This window comes from Vidua macroura, chromosome 1, assembly GCF_024509145.1.
Source record: "Vidua macroura isolate BioBank_ID:100142 chromosome 1, ASM2450914v1, whole genome shotgun sequence".
Taxonomy (NCBI): Eukaryota; Metazoa; Chordata; class Aves; order Passeriformes; family Viduidae; genus Vidua; species Vidua macroura.
Genome location: NC_071571.1, coordinates 22,409,692 through 22,425,822, shown reverse-complemented (window position 1 = coordinate 22,425,822; position 16,131 = coordinate 22,409,692). Strand labels below are relative to the sequence as shown.

Below are 16,131 nucleotides of genomic sequence, written 5' to 3'. Positions count from 1 at the left end.
GTAATCAAGTTATTGATAATTGCATCCAAGACAGTGAAGACATTAAGTATTTCTGTTACTGTAGGAGACAAATCTTGCTCTGAATAACTAAGTAAAAGTCCCATTGATTTCATTGGCAGTTTTGTCTCTGCAAGAACTAAATGCTGATGATTTAATATTTGTAGCAGAATAGTCATATCAGCACAAGGCTAAAACTAAAGTTTGTAGGAATTTTCTGAATATAGAGTAATGCACCATCTAAATCTGGTTTCAGTTGGTTCCTTACTTTGTGTAAGTTTAAGAGTGCTTTAGTTTCATTGTGTTTTACATAAGAGTTTTCCTTGGTTTAGCACATGATCTGCATTTTACCAGGAAATAAAACAGCAATGTCTGCTGTTATTTGAAAATAGCTCAGTTTATATAAAGATCATTATGAAAAGTGGAGCAATATCAGTGACTTATTCCCCAAACTTCAGAAACGGTATGTCATTGACCACTTATAACCTCGCTTGTTTTCATCTGCATCAGATCATTTTGGACAGATTTCCCCAGAGATGCCTCAAATGGTATTTCATTTGGAGAAATCTTTGCAACTTAATAGGTTGTGCAGGTAAAACTTTACACAAACCCGGGCTCTTTGTATTTATTCATTCCATTCGCCAGCTCCATGTGGATAACCAACCCTTCCATTCCCTCTGTTTCAAGGATTCACTTCAGAGTTTTCAGACTGTCCCACCAGTCATTCAGTTCTCTCTTACTAAGGGTTTCTGTTTCCCTACTAACTTGATGATGTTCGTTGATCTCATTCATTATCCTCCACCTACTTATTTTTACCCTTTAACATCCACTGGACTCCTTTACTCTTTCATAAGAAAATCTGAGTGCTTGCAATGTCTCCTTCCCTCTTTTTCAGATTGACAGTTGTCCTGTTCCTTCTGATTCCATGTTGATGCCTCTTTGCACAGCTTCATAGTCCCAGAATGCTCTTTGATCTGTCATTAATTATCAGGGAATAAATAAAGACGTGAAAAAATGATGTGAATAAATAAAGATGCACAAAGTCTATTGGAAATTAGAAGGGGGAAATTATGATTTTAATTATGGGTGGCATCTAACAATTGTTAGATTTCTAAACTAAAGTTGCAGAGATACTTGAGGAGCTCTGAAAGTGCCTTGTTTTAATTCCAGTTCCAGCTTCTTGTTTATTTTCTTTTAAAGGATTTCCTGTTAGAATACTTTTGAATGAATGAGATGCACTGTTCAGAAGTTATTCTGGTACATGCACAGGTACAGTCAAGAGAGAAGTGCCATTCAGTTTTATGAATGCGTCACAGGACTGAAAAAATAAAGCAGAGAAATAATTAGAGGTGGGTTATATGGCCATTCCTTTAAGTCCAGCAATAAGACACTTCTCAGCATCTCAAGTAATGGACATATTATTCATGTGGAGAAATCTTTTTCAGTAGAGTACTTTCAACAGTAAATTGTAAGCATGTATATAAAGACTGCACATGACTGCAAACTACAATTCTGACCATCCAGTTAAAAAATCCCACATTTTCCTCGCTTCTTTTTTAGTAGTGAACAAAAAAAAAAAAAAAAAAGAAATTTAAGGACCAAATATTTCTATCAGTAGCAATGGTAGTATTCTGCAAGTCCCACAGTGACTACGCATCTTTAATCAAGTCAAAGACATAGCATATTTATCTCAGCAATGTACTTTCATGCTATGAAGATGAAATATACATAAAAAAGAAACAAAAAATACAAAATAACTCAAACTTCTGTTGTATCATCTTTATTGAAAGTAGCTGTGGTCTTATGTTTACAGAGTTTAGTTCATGGATTGGTTTTATGTATTTTCAGCTGAAAATCTCTGAAAACTTATGCCTACTTAATAAATTAGACTCACTTCATCCATTCAAGTGTTAAATTTAATCTGCACAAAAGTTCAAAGAATGATGCAAAAATTGAACTCTGAGATAACTGAATTCAATGAGACTTGTTTTAATAAAAGAAATAATAAGAAGCAATTTTGCCATCAGCAACAGAATATGCTCATGGGATCAAGAAATCCTGGCATGACGGAAAAAAATCAGTGGCAATGATCAGCCATTGCCAGACACTTACAGCAACAACAGTGGATGACATTCTTTAGGGGTGGTTTCAGTGTGTTTTCAAAAATTGGTCTTTTTGTTTTGCTTTATTTTTTTGAATTATTCCTTTAATGCGATTTAAAGAAAATCAGTTTAAAAGAAATTAGTTTGAATTTCATAAATGGTTAACATAATATTTTGTGTTGTTAAGGGACAGTACTAGAAACTCTGGATGTAGGAGAAAAGAGGAAATGTAAGATCATCATCTCTACAAACGAAACCACACAGCCCACAGTCACGTAGATGTCAGTCAGTTTTATATGGGTTTTGATGACAATTTCTAGAGCACATTTTTGCCCACTGATTCATGGAAAACTAAGGACATGACAAAAAAGTGAAGCAAGGGAATATTCTTGCTACTGAAATAGGATGAAATAATGTAAGTTTTAACTTTTAGGAGCACCTGGAACTTTTCATTTAAGGATGGTTTAAGTTAAGCTGCCTGTTTACACCATTCCTCTTTGAGTCCTTCCTACTAACATATGTAGGATGCTGGCTGTCAGGTGAATCAGACCCATGAGTAGATCTGGCGGATTCATTCTTCTTTCTGCATTACTTTTCAGCTGGATCCAATGCCCTACTCTGATGAACTTCACATCTTTAAAGACTTGCAGCACTGAGAGAACAGAGAAGAGTGGCCAAAGGGAGGGGCTGCTTACAGTAAATGCTGCTGTCAACAGGAATTTGCATTACACAATAGTCAACACAGCCCTGGCTCTAGCCTCCTGAACAATGATTATTGCTATCACTTATTGGAAGGAGTATTCTGGATATGACCTCTCCAAATGAATTTGGCATAAAATTCCTTAGGCCCCTTTAACAATTTATATCTCCAGAGTTTCAATTCTGTGTCTCTCAAATACATTGGAGTTTCAATTCTGTGTCTCTCAACACAACAGAAAAAAGTACTTTGCAGGCCTTATAGAGGCATTTTAAAGACACTGCCACTAGAATGATGGATTCTTACACTAAAGTATGCCCATACTTCACACATTCTTACACTAAAGTATGCCTTTCCTCAATGCCCTTGCTATTCTTGAACTTTTCTTGGTCTTTGATCAGTATTTCCAGGGATCTTGGGTCTCCCTGCAAAGCTTTCTCTTCCATCTCAAAAGTCTCTGAATGCTAGAATAAACAGTTAAAGGTTCTGTTAGGAAAAATGCAATTTCATTACACCATGAAAGTGTTCATTTGATTTTCACATCTTTGTTTTCTTTCCTTTGGAGGCTCCAGGCTCTTCACTAGCATGGAGAAAATGGTTCCCCTTGACAGTTTCTATCAGCAGCTCTTCAAGAGTGTACTGTACCTTTTTACCCTTTTACCCTGGATGTATATGACACAATGGCAGATACAGCATACACTGAAGCATTTAATGATGCACAGTTTTATAAAACTATTTAGTGTTATACAAGTAAGGGCCTAAAATTTGCACACACATTCAATTAATGTATTATAATAGTATATAGGCCTATTACTACACTGAATTGGAAATAGGAACATAAACATAAATTAAAAGCATATGAACTTAGATTCATCAGTATTGAACTAAATCATGTCTGCCACAAACGGAGAAATTAAATACTGTCAATAGCATTTGCTTCTTAGCCCTATATAGATCTCCCTCACTGTTGTATCTGAATACTTAAAAAACAAATCATAGAATAATTTACGTTGAGTCTAACCATAAATCTAACACTGCCAAGCCTACCACGAGAACATGTCCCTAAGCACCGCATCAACATGTCTTTTGAATACCTCCAAGGATAGTGAGTTAACCACTTCCCTGAGCAGCCTGCAGACTGGGAAGTGAGTTACTAAGATGTAGTTTACTAAAGACTTAGAAAGCAGAGAAGAGACTATGAAGTCTCAGGTTCTGGCTATAAGCATTAAATGATAGTTTCTAGAGAAATGGCTAGATATGACACAGGAAACCTGGCTCCTTCTTGAAACAATCAGTAGGGAAAAACATGCTTGAATGTTCGGATGTCATGTGTGATTTTTGGAATAGCTTCTGTAGACTGTATGTAAATTTCATGTTGTAGAAGACACTTATGAGTTTGCCTCTGGGCAATGCTAGAGAGAAGAGTCTGAAGTGTGCTTAATGTCCCCAGCTGAATGATGAGCGTAAAAGGTCAGTTTGGATAGTATGTGATGATCTTGAAATTGGTTTGCCCCTGTAATTTATGTTACCAATTCAAACCATATTAAGTGGTTGAAATGAATGAAGTTATGCTATCTTGGACTACCTTCTGTAACAAGTGCATTGAGCTTATTAAAGATTTATTTAATTCATGGAAATATAAATACAAATGCTTTGAGCTCCATACTTTTCCACTCTTGTTAGAAACTTCTTAGATTAACATTGCAGTCCAGCTTCCCATATTGTAGGGTTTTGGCCTCTGCCATGCGTTACTGGTTTGATACATAATGCCACAGATTTCAATCTATATTACATAAGTCACCATGTCCCCAGTTACTTTCACAGTATTACATTACGTGCAAATTTAAAAAAGGCCAACTTTTAAGTTGCAGTAATTGAATGGTAACAACCTGGAAAATACAAAATGTAATATCCCTGCAGCTATTTAATTTGTTTGTTATTTATGCTCCATGTAAAAGTCCAGAAAGAGACAACAGATTCATTAGCACCGTATATTACATTTTTTTAGCTATATGTTGTTTTCCTGTTTGTTTTAATACCAGAGCCATTACCAATTACAGTTCTCATTCAGAGGAATAGGTGGCATCAACAGTCCATGTCCTAGTCAATTCCTGCAGGCAGACTGGCAGAAATGTTCCTGATGTTGGGTGAAAATATTTACTACTGAATAACATATTTCAAAACAGATACTAACTGCTGAATTATTAATTTAAAACTTTCAGCCGGACCTATGCAATGTAAGGAAAGTAGGATTTAATGAGCTTATTAAAGTTATTAGGAAAATTTCTGTAAAAGCAAATGCATTTGGAAGCCATTTAACATGAAAATCTCAACAAATCATTGGCAAGATTCAAATGTCTATTTTTAATGTTTTTCTTCCAGTCACACAATTGTGCTGGCCCTAGAGTAAACAAAAAAACACATTTACCTGATGGAGTTATCCCACTGGAATAATTTGTGCAAATAAAGTTTAGCACGTGTCAAGGGCTGCAGGCTTAGGTCAAAAGCATGGAAAATTTCCAGCATCAGAAACAAAAGAATGTGTTCATGGAATAAAAAATGGGAAATATTTTATCGTTTCAAGTAAACAGAGACACACCTCGTCCTGGATAAGATGGAAATCTGAGTCTAAAACCTCTTTTTTTAGACTGTGCCCAAGCCTCAGGAGATATTTACCTTGTAAAGATCCCTGTGGGATGGTAAATACTCTGGGTTTTGTCCCATTATAATTCTGAGATTTAATGAAGGTACACACGAGGCTGTGCAAAGCAGAAAGCATTCCTGGGCTCTGTGGTGTAATAATTTTTTTACTTTCTGTGGTCATCTGCAGAAATGATTTATGTTTGCTTTTGCATACAAAAGAACTGTGATTGAGACAATGAAACACTTGGATTTTAAAAGCAGTGAGTCAAAAGAATGAAATCATCAAATAACAAAACACTGAACAGACTAAAGTGTAAAATAGATGTTTTCATTTTCTGTCTTTGAAAATGACAAAATTGCATCAAGTATCTCATGCTCCTGAAGTCAAAAATAAAAGTGAGAAAGAAACATCTATAGCAAATGTGAAAACAGAGCTCATGAGTGAAAATGTCATGGCTTTGAGCATATTTAGATACATAGACAAGAAATGTCCATATTTGATCTACAGTCTGGAAGTTATACTGGTTTGATTGGCTTGTGTCTTAGCTTCCCAACCACTTCTGATTTTTCTTATCCTCTTCCTGAAACATGGGAGGAGCAGTATGCATTTACAAAGCAGAACTACAATAGGAAGAAAAACTGCAATCATAAATGAAGGTGGCGTATACCAGATGAATTGGTTGGCATCAACCCACTTATTCCAAGCAAACACCAGTGCATGAACAGTGCATAGCAGCAGGGCTAAATATCCCATCTTGCTCTGCAAAGAGAAAGAAAATAGCAAGCTATTTATTTTTCCCAACTTGGCAAAAAAAGAACTCTGTTAAGCAAATACAGAAATCTGGATGGGCCTTGAACAACATGCTCAAGTCAAAGAAAAGCAACCATTGGCTTCAAACGAAAAGGTAACAAATATAAGTCAAGACTCCAACTGTACTCCTTTATGCCACTGTAAAAGAAAATGGAAGAGGCACATTTTTCAAGTATTGCTATGATGCTTAGCTAAAATACAGAAGAGATTGAGAGATTGCAGGTTATTCCTGAAACATGCTCAATCCTGAATATCTCAATTCACATCTGTATACTAAATTACTTTAATTCTGTGATAAATCATTATGAGTTCAAAACCAGATATATTAAGGGATTAATTTAATACTTGCAAAGAAAAATTTTAAGCTAAATTAAAATCACAAACTCGAGTAAGTCTAGTACTATTGCAAAAGCCCTGCAAAACGACAGGAAACTCAAGTCTTTCATTTCACTTACAGTGGTAAATTTGGCTTAGCTTGTTTACAAAATTCAGGAGTAAAGAAAATTTACTAGTAGTTTTAAGTTTCTTGTCACTTAATAATCTTGTAGTCATCAGTGAAGTTGAACACTGTATTTCCAACTGCTGAATGCTTCAGCTTCCAACTGCTGTTCTGCTACAGAACATGATCTTTAAGTAATAAGGTTATTTGTTTACAAAGTAAGTTCAACACAGAAGTATTACTCATCTGGATTTCTTCACCATAGTCTTTCAATAGTGAAAGCAGTCATACATTTGGAGACTTCCTCTTGAACTTTTCCATATTCTCTGTACACTTATCTTACAAATTATAGACTTCATAGAGTGTGCAGAATATCAAATCAGTAATTGGTGATTATACACTTCAGATCTGCTTTTAAAATACAAATCAAATTTTCAAATGCCAGGTCCTTAGTAGATTATTGAATTTTCAGATTTTGGTGTTTGAGGGCCTGATCCAACACTTGCTTAAGTCTAGTGTGACCATAGTGATGTCAGCAGAATCACCCTGATGATTACTGCATATGACATAAGAGAATCGAGAGCAACCAAATGCCTCGGTTAAGGAAACAAGCACAGCTGTAGCAAACTCAAGACTGGCTGGATTTGATTACCCAGCATCTGTTCTAAGATGTCTCTTTCAGAATACACTGTGTCATATGGGAACAGCATTAACTGCTTCAATGCCACCTACTCCAAATTCAGCAGGACATGGGACGTTCTGGAGAGATAAGATACCTAGAAGATGACTTCAGCACCAGAGCTAAGAAAAGGTCTCAAAGGGACAACTGCTGCTGGTCACAAAGTCAGAAGGAGAAAAAAGAAGTGATATGGAGTTGTCTTTTCTTTCCATCTTATACACTGAACACAACAGCCTGTTCTCTCGACAAAAGAGTAATGGAAAGAACATTTCTCACAAACCAGTTAACAAAGAGTACAGAACAAACTTTTCCATTGGTTTCAATAACTTTGTGTTTGGTATTTCCAACTCCTAATGGTCTTAGCTGATAACACACAGTTCTACAAATGGGACTAACAACATGAAGTAATGATATTCATGCACACCTGAATGTAGTGGAACTCTCTCCAGGTCAAAGAGTGACTGACAGATGGAATTGATGTTATTGCCAACAGGGCCAGCAAAGCAAGTCCCAGGATTCCCAGAGACACATAAATCTCCATTCTCCAAACATCATGTTCAATCCAGGCATTTTCTTTTTTTTGTTTGACCTGCCAAAAGAACACCATAAAAATTACAGACTGGCACACTTGGCTGTTTGTGTTAAATATAATTTCACTATTTTCACCATAATATTAATGAAATAATCAAAGAAAATCAGTATTTTGGTTTGTTTGAATGTCTTTGAATATAACTGCTATTTACTTCTGATGACAAAGTCTTCACTAGTATCTGCAGAGCAAAGGTGAGCTTTTAGAGAGAAGAATTTAGACTTCATCAGTGTCTCAGCCCAGGAGAGCATGATTCTGAGGCCTCTTAACCTGCCTTCACAGCAAGGATAAATCTTGGTTTTGACAAGAAAAAAACCCCACCTATGGCTAAATACCATATCAGGGAGATTATAACAACAGGAAATATATTAACAGCTCTACTTCAGGGAGGTAATTCAACAGGCCTTCTTAATAAAAAAAGCCAGGGTAGCTGTTTAGCTCTGTTTTTTTAAAAAAACCACAACTTGGTACATTTGTGATTTTAATAAACTGATGTCAAAGCTTCTCCTATTTACAACTGCTTGCAACAGCACTTTGATCCTGCTAGTGATCACCATGGCATAATACACCCCAAATATGACCATTTCTGCATGTTCAAGACTGGAATCTCAAGGAAATTTCTAGTAATTAATTTAAGTCAGATTACCAGTAAGGCTGATTTCAGAGTTTTCAACAGGTAATTTGACTGTTTACAAAAACCTTAAGAATTTACTGACATCATCATATTGTGCTTTTAATGATTTTTAATAATAAAGACTTCAGGGGTAATAAAAACATATATTTGCAATCTATACCTTATATTGAAAGGTATACTGCAAAGGTATATTGAAAGGTAATACTGCATTACTTACGGTACCCAGGGAAATAAGTGAACATTAGGAACTCTCTGATTACAGAGGACATTGGAGAGCTTTGCGAGCCAATTATTGACCGTAAGTCAGAAGCATCATTGAAATCCTACCTTTAAACAAAGTAGTGTGCATCAGTCCAAATGTGAGCCATCAGTATTCACACATTTAGTTTGTGCAAATACAGATTACTGTGATTTAGCTCAGCCCTCCTTCACTGCTGGCTGGTTCACTTTGCAAAGGTATCTAAAAATGTGCTCAGTACTCAGGCTTTGTTTCTAGATTTCACTGGTCCAGAGAAGAAATCTACACTAAACTAATAGTGTGCCAAAGAATTAATTGTTCCTGTGAGATACAATTTTGTGCATTTTACAGATGGAAAAAATCCCAAATTAAGAAAATTACTTATTCAATATACATTGACACAGCTGTGATGACTCCTGACTTTCTATTACATGCTTTGGGAACTAGGTCCTGCTCCATCCCTGAACAGTCCTCTCTGTGAATGTACTTGAAAATCAAACAAAGGCAATGAAAATGGCTTTCTCCATCAGATTTGCAAGAATTTTCTGAATACAAAAGTGTTGGTGTTTGTGTGCCCATCGTACCTGCTGGAATGCCCAGTTCAGCAGCTTGTATCTGTATGATCTTCTCATTGGATAGCACAGGCTATAGCAGGCGTGCAATGTAGCGAAGAAGAAACTGAGAAGTCCAAATTGTTTCCTTGATAACATCCATCTATCCAGCCACTGGGGAAACCTTTTATACTTGGTGCCAAAGTACAGCTGGAAACTAGCAGCTAATATTCCTGGTAAATACACTAGTGCTAAAAGGGTAATTGAAGTCACTGGTAAAACTTTGTTTATGACAAGGATTGGAATTTTATAGAAAACATTTTCCTTTTTGGTTATAAAAGGATATATGACATCTCTCATGGAAGTGTAAATAAACGTTAATAATGAGATCACAGATGCTATCTTCATTGGCAAGTGCCACTTAGGGAACAGATCCTGCTTGCAGTGCTGTTCTGAAGAATGTTCAAACTCACCAAAATGGTGTGCTTGATGTAAATCAAAAAGTGCAGCTGCTTCTGATACATTGGCAACCTGCATATCCACATTCTGGAAGGGACAGAACGGAAATACAAAGTGAGTTCAAGAGAAGATTAGAAACTTCTGTAATGACAGTATTTGCCATCATGGCTTTTACAACTCACTGCAGTAGAACCATATACAAAACATATGCACTGTTAAAGACAAGGTAACTTGGAAACATAGTATTTCAAACAGCATAGTCAGCACTTAAGTAAAGTACTTGCAGTGTAGATTTCCTGTTCTTCATTATCAGCAGTGATTTTAAAATAGATTTTCATTCCAGGAAGATAACTATACTGCATGGAAGGAAGGATTACATTATGTGAAGCATCATTTCAGCTTCTTATTATATAAGTTATAGATTTCAAATGTCAAATTTTAGCTATAAACCTAATGATGTAGGCCAAATACCATGCACAAGAAGGGATTAAAGGATTTTTTTTTCTGGACCTTTTTTTGTGTCATGTGGAAAACTTCCTTAGTGCAATGTTGCTATCATGAAGATTCCCCTAAAGATAAATTTTATATTCCTGTGTAAAAATCCCAAATTATTTCTATGGAGTTTTGCTCATCTGTTAAGATACAATTAGCAGCTACCCTCATGTAGTTTTTAGCTGCCTCAAGCTTTGTTTATTTTTTATCATGGACTGTGATTAAATTAAATGAGATGTTCTCTATCTTTTTATTTCTTCATGTCAATATTGTGACAACATTTCAGAAATATTCATGATATGCCAGTGTGATGCTAACACTGTCTCTGGACAAAATTGAATCAAGGATTGCAATATTCTATGTGACATATGAGCTGCTTTTTTATAGAAACATTACCAAGTAGTTAAGATTTCCTGTATTTCTTCTTGGCATGATGTTCTGACCTGCATTCTGATCAATGGCACGATTACCACTTTCCCTCTTCTCCATTGTGGAAACTCCCTGCAAAACAAATACAGGATGTAAAACAGGTTTTGAAATGCCATACTTTGAGGCCTATTTTCCCTCAAATTGTTTTCTTCCTTGTCCTCCACACATTTGCTGGAAAAGGCAGAGTCAACTAGGGAAAGGAAAGTCTGTCCTGAGAATGGAAAAAGCTCAGCTTATTTTCTGGGTAAAGTAGAGAATAAGAGAGAACATAAATCAACAGAACAAAATTACTAATGAAAAATAATATTTAAGCCTAATATCCCTGTCACCAGCGGACTTAATGTATTAATTCAATCTTTAAATGACAATAAATTAGTTTGAAACAGCTTGCATAAAAAACATGTAAAAGGTTATGAAGACGGATTTTAAGTTCATGAAACTTTCTGATGCAAGAAGCTCATGGAGATGTGGTTTCTAATACATTTTAGGGTTTAGGATTGGTCTACCTGACAGTCACTCTGGGGCTTTAGAGGTGTATTCTCCCTTCAAGATCATCAAGAAACTGTAGCTTTGCTCATGCTGTTCCCAGGTATTTTGGCAATACTCATCACCACAAGTAGAGCAGAAATGGTTCTAAGCTATTAGGAATGACAAAAACTCAGAGGGCAGAAAAAGAAGAAAAAAGGAAAAGAACTGATAAACTGAAAGAGATGTTTCTGAAAATCCTAGGATATCAGGAAAGACAGTATTTTGAAGAGCATAAAATAACTACAGGGCCTGCAAGGACCTTGCAAAAGGACTTGCCAGGGGTGTGTCACACTGTTGCACACGGCAGGAGGAGAGGCCCTGGCACCATGCTACTGGAAGCTCAGAGTGCCACACCACTGGGTGACTTTCTGTGACAACCTTTAAGAAAATTACTAGGTGGCTCTTCCATTTATTTTCCTACTGAACAGCTGAATTACTAGATATTAAACTGTTTTTCTAACTACTGATTCTTTTATATCCATAAATCTTTTGGGAAATTATATGGAGAAATCAGACTTTGACAATTTTCCTTCTTCTACTGTGTCTGGTTCCTTCAGTGGATGAGTCTTGCAGTCTTACTGTCTGCTGAGGATTTGCTCTCTGCCAGGCCACCAGGCACCTGAGGCTTAAGTATTCTTTTGGAAGTGTTCTTTTCCTTAGCATTTCCCTTTGGATTTTTCCCTCCTGGTAGTCAGCTCTCCGTTTGAGCATAACCTCTCAGAGTTATGTGTTGTAGAGGAGGGTCAACAAGAGTTCTGTCTGAAGGTCAGGCTGTTAAGCCATTTCTACACCAGCTAATGGTGTAGGAAAACGCTATCCTTTGTATATCCTGCACACAAGAAAGCATGGACTCATGAAGGCACACTTCCCCGCCCCCCCGCTATTCCTAGGGCTAGTTCTGGTGATTTTATCAAAAGTTTTGGGGTATTGTGTATCTTCACAAAGCTTCAGATTTTAGAATTTCTACTTCTACATGTTTCAGTATACATAATTTCTAGCTGTTAAAGTTCAAAGAATAGTTTACAAATAGAACTTAGTAGGGTGATCTTACCTGTAAAAAACATAATAACACATACAGCGAACTCCACATCTGTTTTTAAGGAACTCATAAAATGAAGGGCAGTCATCATTTTTGAGGCCTACCTTCTGGCTACCACACTGTCTTCGAGGTCCAAAAGCATAATTTAGTTTGGGAAGCTCTGTATGGAAAAGCCTGATTCACTCAGTTCTCATGCTCCTATCACTCTTCATTCAGAAAATTTAGAAACAAGGAGTTCATTATTAGTTTCCAGTTAAAGGTTTATATTGATGAAGATGCAATAAATGATGCCATGATGTGAACAAAAGCAACCCATGAGCTATAATGACAGCTGCTAACTCTAAAAGCTGATTTATTGGTTCTTTTGGGATACAATGTTTAATACAATGTTAAACATAGTGTTAAAGGTTTATGCAGCAGAAAACAAGCCAAAGAAAAAAGAAAGTGCATGAATGGACGTGTTCATCCAAGGAACTGTGGGTTTCAGCCATGCAACTGGCATGAAAGGAAACTCAAGTGTCATACCATCATATTCCACTTGGCTTCTGATACCAGTTAACATGAAATTATTTTCCAGTAACAAAGCACAGTAATAGCCTTTGAAAACCCTAAAAGAAGAGCACCTCCAATTCACTACTCAGTGCCTTACAAATTGCCAGAAAGAAGTCATCTAGACTATATGTCTTTTTGAAATACATCTGAAGAAAAATTAGGAGTCCTGCAAGAGACAGAGTTAGTCATCTAACTCACAACTGTTATGAAAGGAAACAGTTATATTAATGTCCATCCTCAGTGCACATCCCTTCTGCTCTGGGACGCAGCTGTCAACGAGGGTGGAGGGTGTCCTGCTGCAGAGAGCCAAGTTTCCAGTGCCGTCAGTACAGTACTGAATTTTGTACCGCGACAGCACGCTCATTGTAATGCTGAACCATCAGGGATCCACACTGTGCAGACATTATCCCGGGAAAAAATCATCCCAAGTCAAGGATCAACCAAGGAGGCTTTCCTGAGGAAGGGGTTTCAGGGCTGGTTCCACGAAAGAAGAAAAGTGGGTAAAATAAACAAGCTATGATAATAACGAGGAGGCGATGGAAGAGGTGCGGAATAGTGCCTGCATCCCTCTCTCGGCACTATCAGAAAATTGCAGCATGAAACTGCTGGGCATAAGTGTCTCGCTTTCCAAGTGCCCGCTGCATCGTGCAGGACGCTGTAGGCACGCGAGCTCGAAACTTTCCCCGCTCTTCAAAAATTCTGCTGAGCTCGGTGGAAAACTGAATGAAAGCCCAGAGGGTGGGAGCAGGAGAGCGTCGCTCGGCGTTCCTCCTCGGCCAGAACGAGCCCGGGGCACTCCGCCTCAGGGAGCCCGAGCCCGCCGGGGCTTCCCCGCCCAGCCCGGCCCGGCCCGGCCGCGTGGCGGGCGGGGCCCGGGTCGGAACGCGCCGCAGCCCGGCCGGGCGGGCGCACACGGACACCTCCCCGGCGGCTCCGGGCACGGCCAGCGCCTGTCCGGCCCCGGGCTCACTCACCTCGGCCCGGCAGCTCGGCCTCTCCTTCCCGCCGCAGGTCCCGCCGCGGGGGGCGGCAGCAGCGGCGGCCGCGGCTCGGCTCCGTCCGCGGGGGGCAGCGCCCGGCGGCGCCGCTCGGAGGGGAAGGCGGCCTCGGGTCAGCAGCGGAGCGCCTGCCGGACTCTGAGGAGATGGGAGGCGGGTGAGACCGGCCGCAGCCTCCACCTCCCCTCCCGGCCCCGCCTTCCGCGCCCATCCCGCTCCCCTCCGCCCGGCGGGTCCGAGCCGCGGTGCCGTGCCCCGTCCCGAGCAGCGGAGGGCGGCGGGACGGCGCGGCCTCGGGGACTCCCCTCCGACACCGGCCGGCCCAAAGAGCGCCCGGCCGTGGGTCTGCTGGGCCCTCGGCTGGACAAAGGGCGCATTCACCTGCTCCCTCCCCGCCCCGCCGCAGGGAGGAGGAGGGGGCGGAGGTGCTGAGGTGCGCTTTTCCCCCCGGCGCCCCTCGCCTCCATCAGCCGGACCTCTGCCGGCAGCCCCGCCGCTTGTGGGGGGTGCGCTGTGGGGTCACAGCGCGCTCCGGGCCCGCCAGTGGCCCAGGGCCCTTCGGATCCCGGGAACCCTTCTGCTCTCCTTTCATTCCATTCTCTCTTGCCTGCCCGTTCCTCCTCTCAGGTCACACTCCTAACCTGACAAAATGCCCTATTAATCCCTCTCATACGAGCAGTCCTCACTTAATTTTTTTTTCTTAAAGTATCATGATCCTGTAAGATTTTTGTTATTAGTTTGTTTGTTGGTTGGTTTTTAACTTTTGCTGGCGATTTTGAAAAGGCAGTTGTCTCCTGAAATTTTAGTCACACAGTAGTGTGAGCTATATTTATCTTGTGAAATCTCTGTTTTAGTGCATATTTTGACATCCTAACGTTGAAGAACACGTGGCCAGTTTGTGTCAGAAATGTTTTCATGCAGAGCTCATTGTATCCTCGTCATGATGTCTTCACAGAAATGATGCCAAGTTCCATGTCTTTGAATCTTGGGAGGGGAGTAGATTTTTTTTTTCTCCTTTTCAGTAGATGATAAATGGACGTAGACTCCAGCTGAATGCTACATCTGGAAGAAAAGAGATTGCCTTAGAAGGAATAGAAGACAGAATAATTGTATCTCCTGTGTTAAAAGCTTAAGTTTTAAAAAAAAAATTAGTTACCTTCATTAGCATATTTTTCTGTGCTTTGCATAAAGGCTATTTCTCACATGTTTTCCATTAGTTACTTTTTTTTGCAAGGGATGCTAACTTGGGTATGCTCTCACCAAGTGCCGTTTGGTTTCCTTCCCTGCTCCTTTTTTTCATGGTCGGTTTGGGATTTTTCCCCGTTCCCATCAGCAGGGTGACGCCTGGCGGTGGGAGCGCAGGGGAGGAGGCTGCCTGTGCCAAGGTGTGCCGGGCGGTTCCAACCCTGGCTAACGAGACTTTGCAGTCCAGAGGGCTAAAAGCATGTTCCTAGGGAGCTCCTTGGAAAATCACTTCTCAGAAGTACCCTCTCACTTCTCAGCCCTGGCGTAAGCTAGTCTTATGGGAACTAGAGATAGCTCAAGATGCTGAGAGATTGCAGCATCTGTATATCCTGTCTTATAGAATATCATATACTATCTTAAGGATAGAATATCCTTAAGGCATCCTTAGACTTTTCATAAAACACACAAGAACTCAGCTCCTGCATACACATTCTCAGAAGACCAGATGAAAAGCCAGCCAGAGCGTGAACTATTAAATAAGTACCTGGTAAGCTGTTCTGCACAGATGCTTTTAGATATCTCTGGACTAGCAATCCCCTCTCCAGTCTGCATCCTGAGTACTATTAGGTGTCTGTCTGTGAATAAAATTGGAAAGCTGATTTTACGTGGGTGCTGACAAAGTGGAAATAGATTCAAATACTAGTGAAATCTTTCCTTTCATGCCTACCCTGAGGCATGACTTCCACGTCACTCAAAGTACTACTTATATTAGAATGGTTACTGGAAAGCAATCTGCATGGCAGTCCTGCAAGCCACTATGCCCAGATGATACCAGTGCATGCTCACAGCTTTGAACTGGTATTTATGAGATGTGCTTTGTAAGAAGTATGAGGCTGAAGGTAGGAAACTCCACAGGAATCAGGAGTTGATTCAAAATGAGAAAATTTCTCTTGGAATATGCAGAATGGGCATGATGTCACTGACAAGAATGTAAAGTTGTGCAGGTTTGGCTAGCTCCAGAGGTTTAGAATAGTGTCAATAAGCTTTAACTCATGTACGAGAAAGAACA

General features: G+C 39.5%; 1 protein-coding gene across 3 annotated transcripts; it reads right to left on the bottom strand.

The window, feature by feature from the left end:
* Positions 1–1,891: 1,891 nt before the first annotated feature.
* STEAP1 (STEAP family member 1) lies at positions 1,892–14,388 on the bottom strand. Of its 3 annotated transcripts, XM_053993912.1 has the most exons (6): positions 14,259–14,388; positions 13,854–14,015; positions 10,728–10,832; positions 9,414–9,926; positions 7,793–7,957; positions 1,892–6,199 (listed from the first exon to the last, which is right to left on the bottom strand). In XM_053993912.1, exons 3-6 carry the CDS (start codon positions 10,818–10,820, stop codon positions 5,942–5,944), a joined length of 1,029 nt encoding a protein of 342 aa, XP_053849887.1. In that variant the 5' UTR covers positions 10,821–10,832; positions 13,854–14,015; positions 14,259–14,388; the 3' UTR covers positions 1,892–5,941. The 3 variants fall into 3 exon arrangements, with proteins under 3 accessions (XP_053849887.1, XP_053849876.1, XP_053849895.1); XM_053993901.1 differs by having other exon boundaries at positions 13,854–14,388; XM_053993920.1 differs by lacking the exons at positions 13,854–14,015; positions 14,259–14,388 and adding an exon at positions 13,097–13,708.
* Between the last annotated feature and the right edge of the window lie 1,743 nt (positions 14,389–16,131).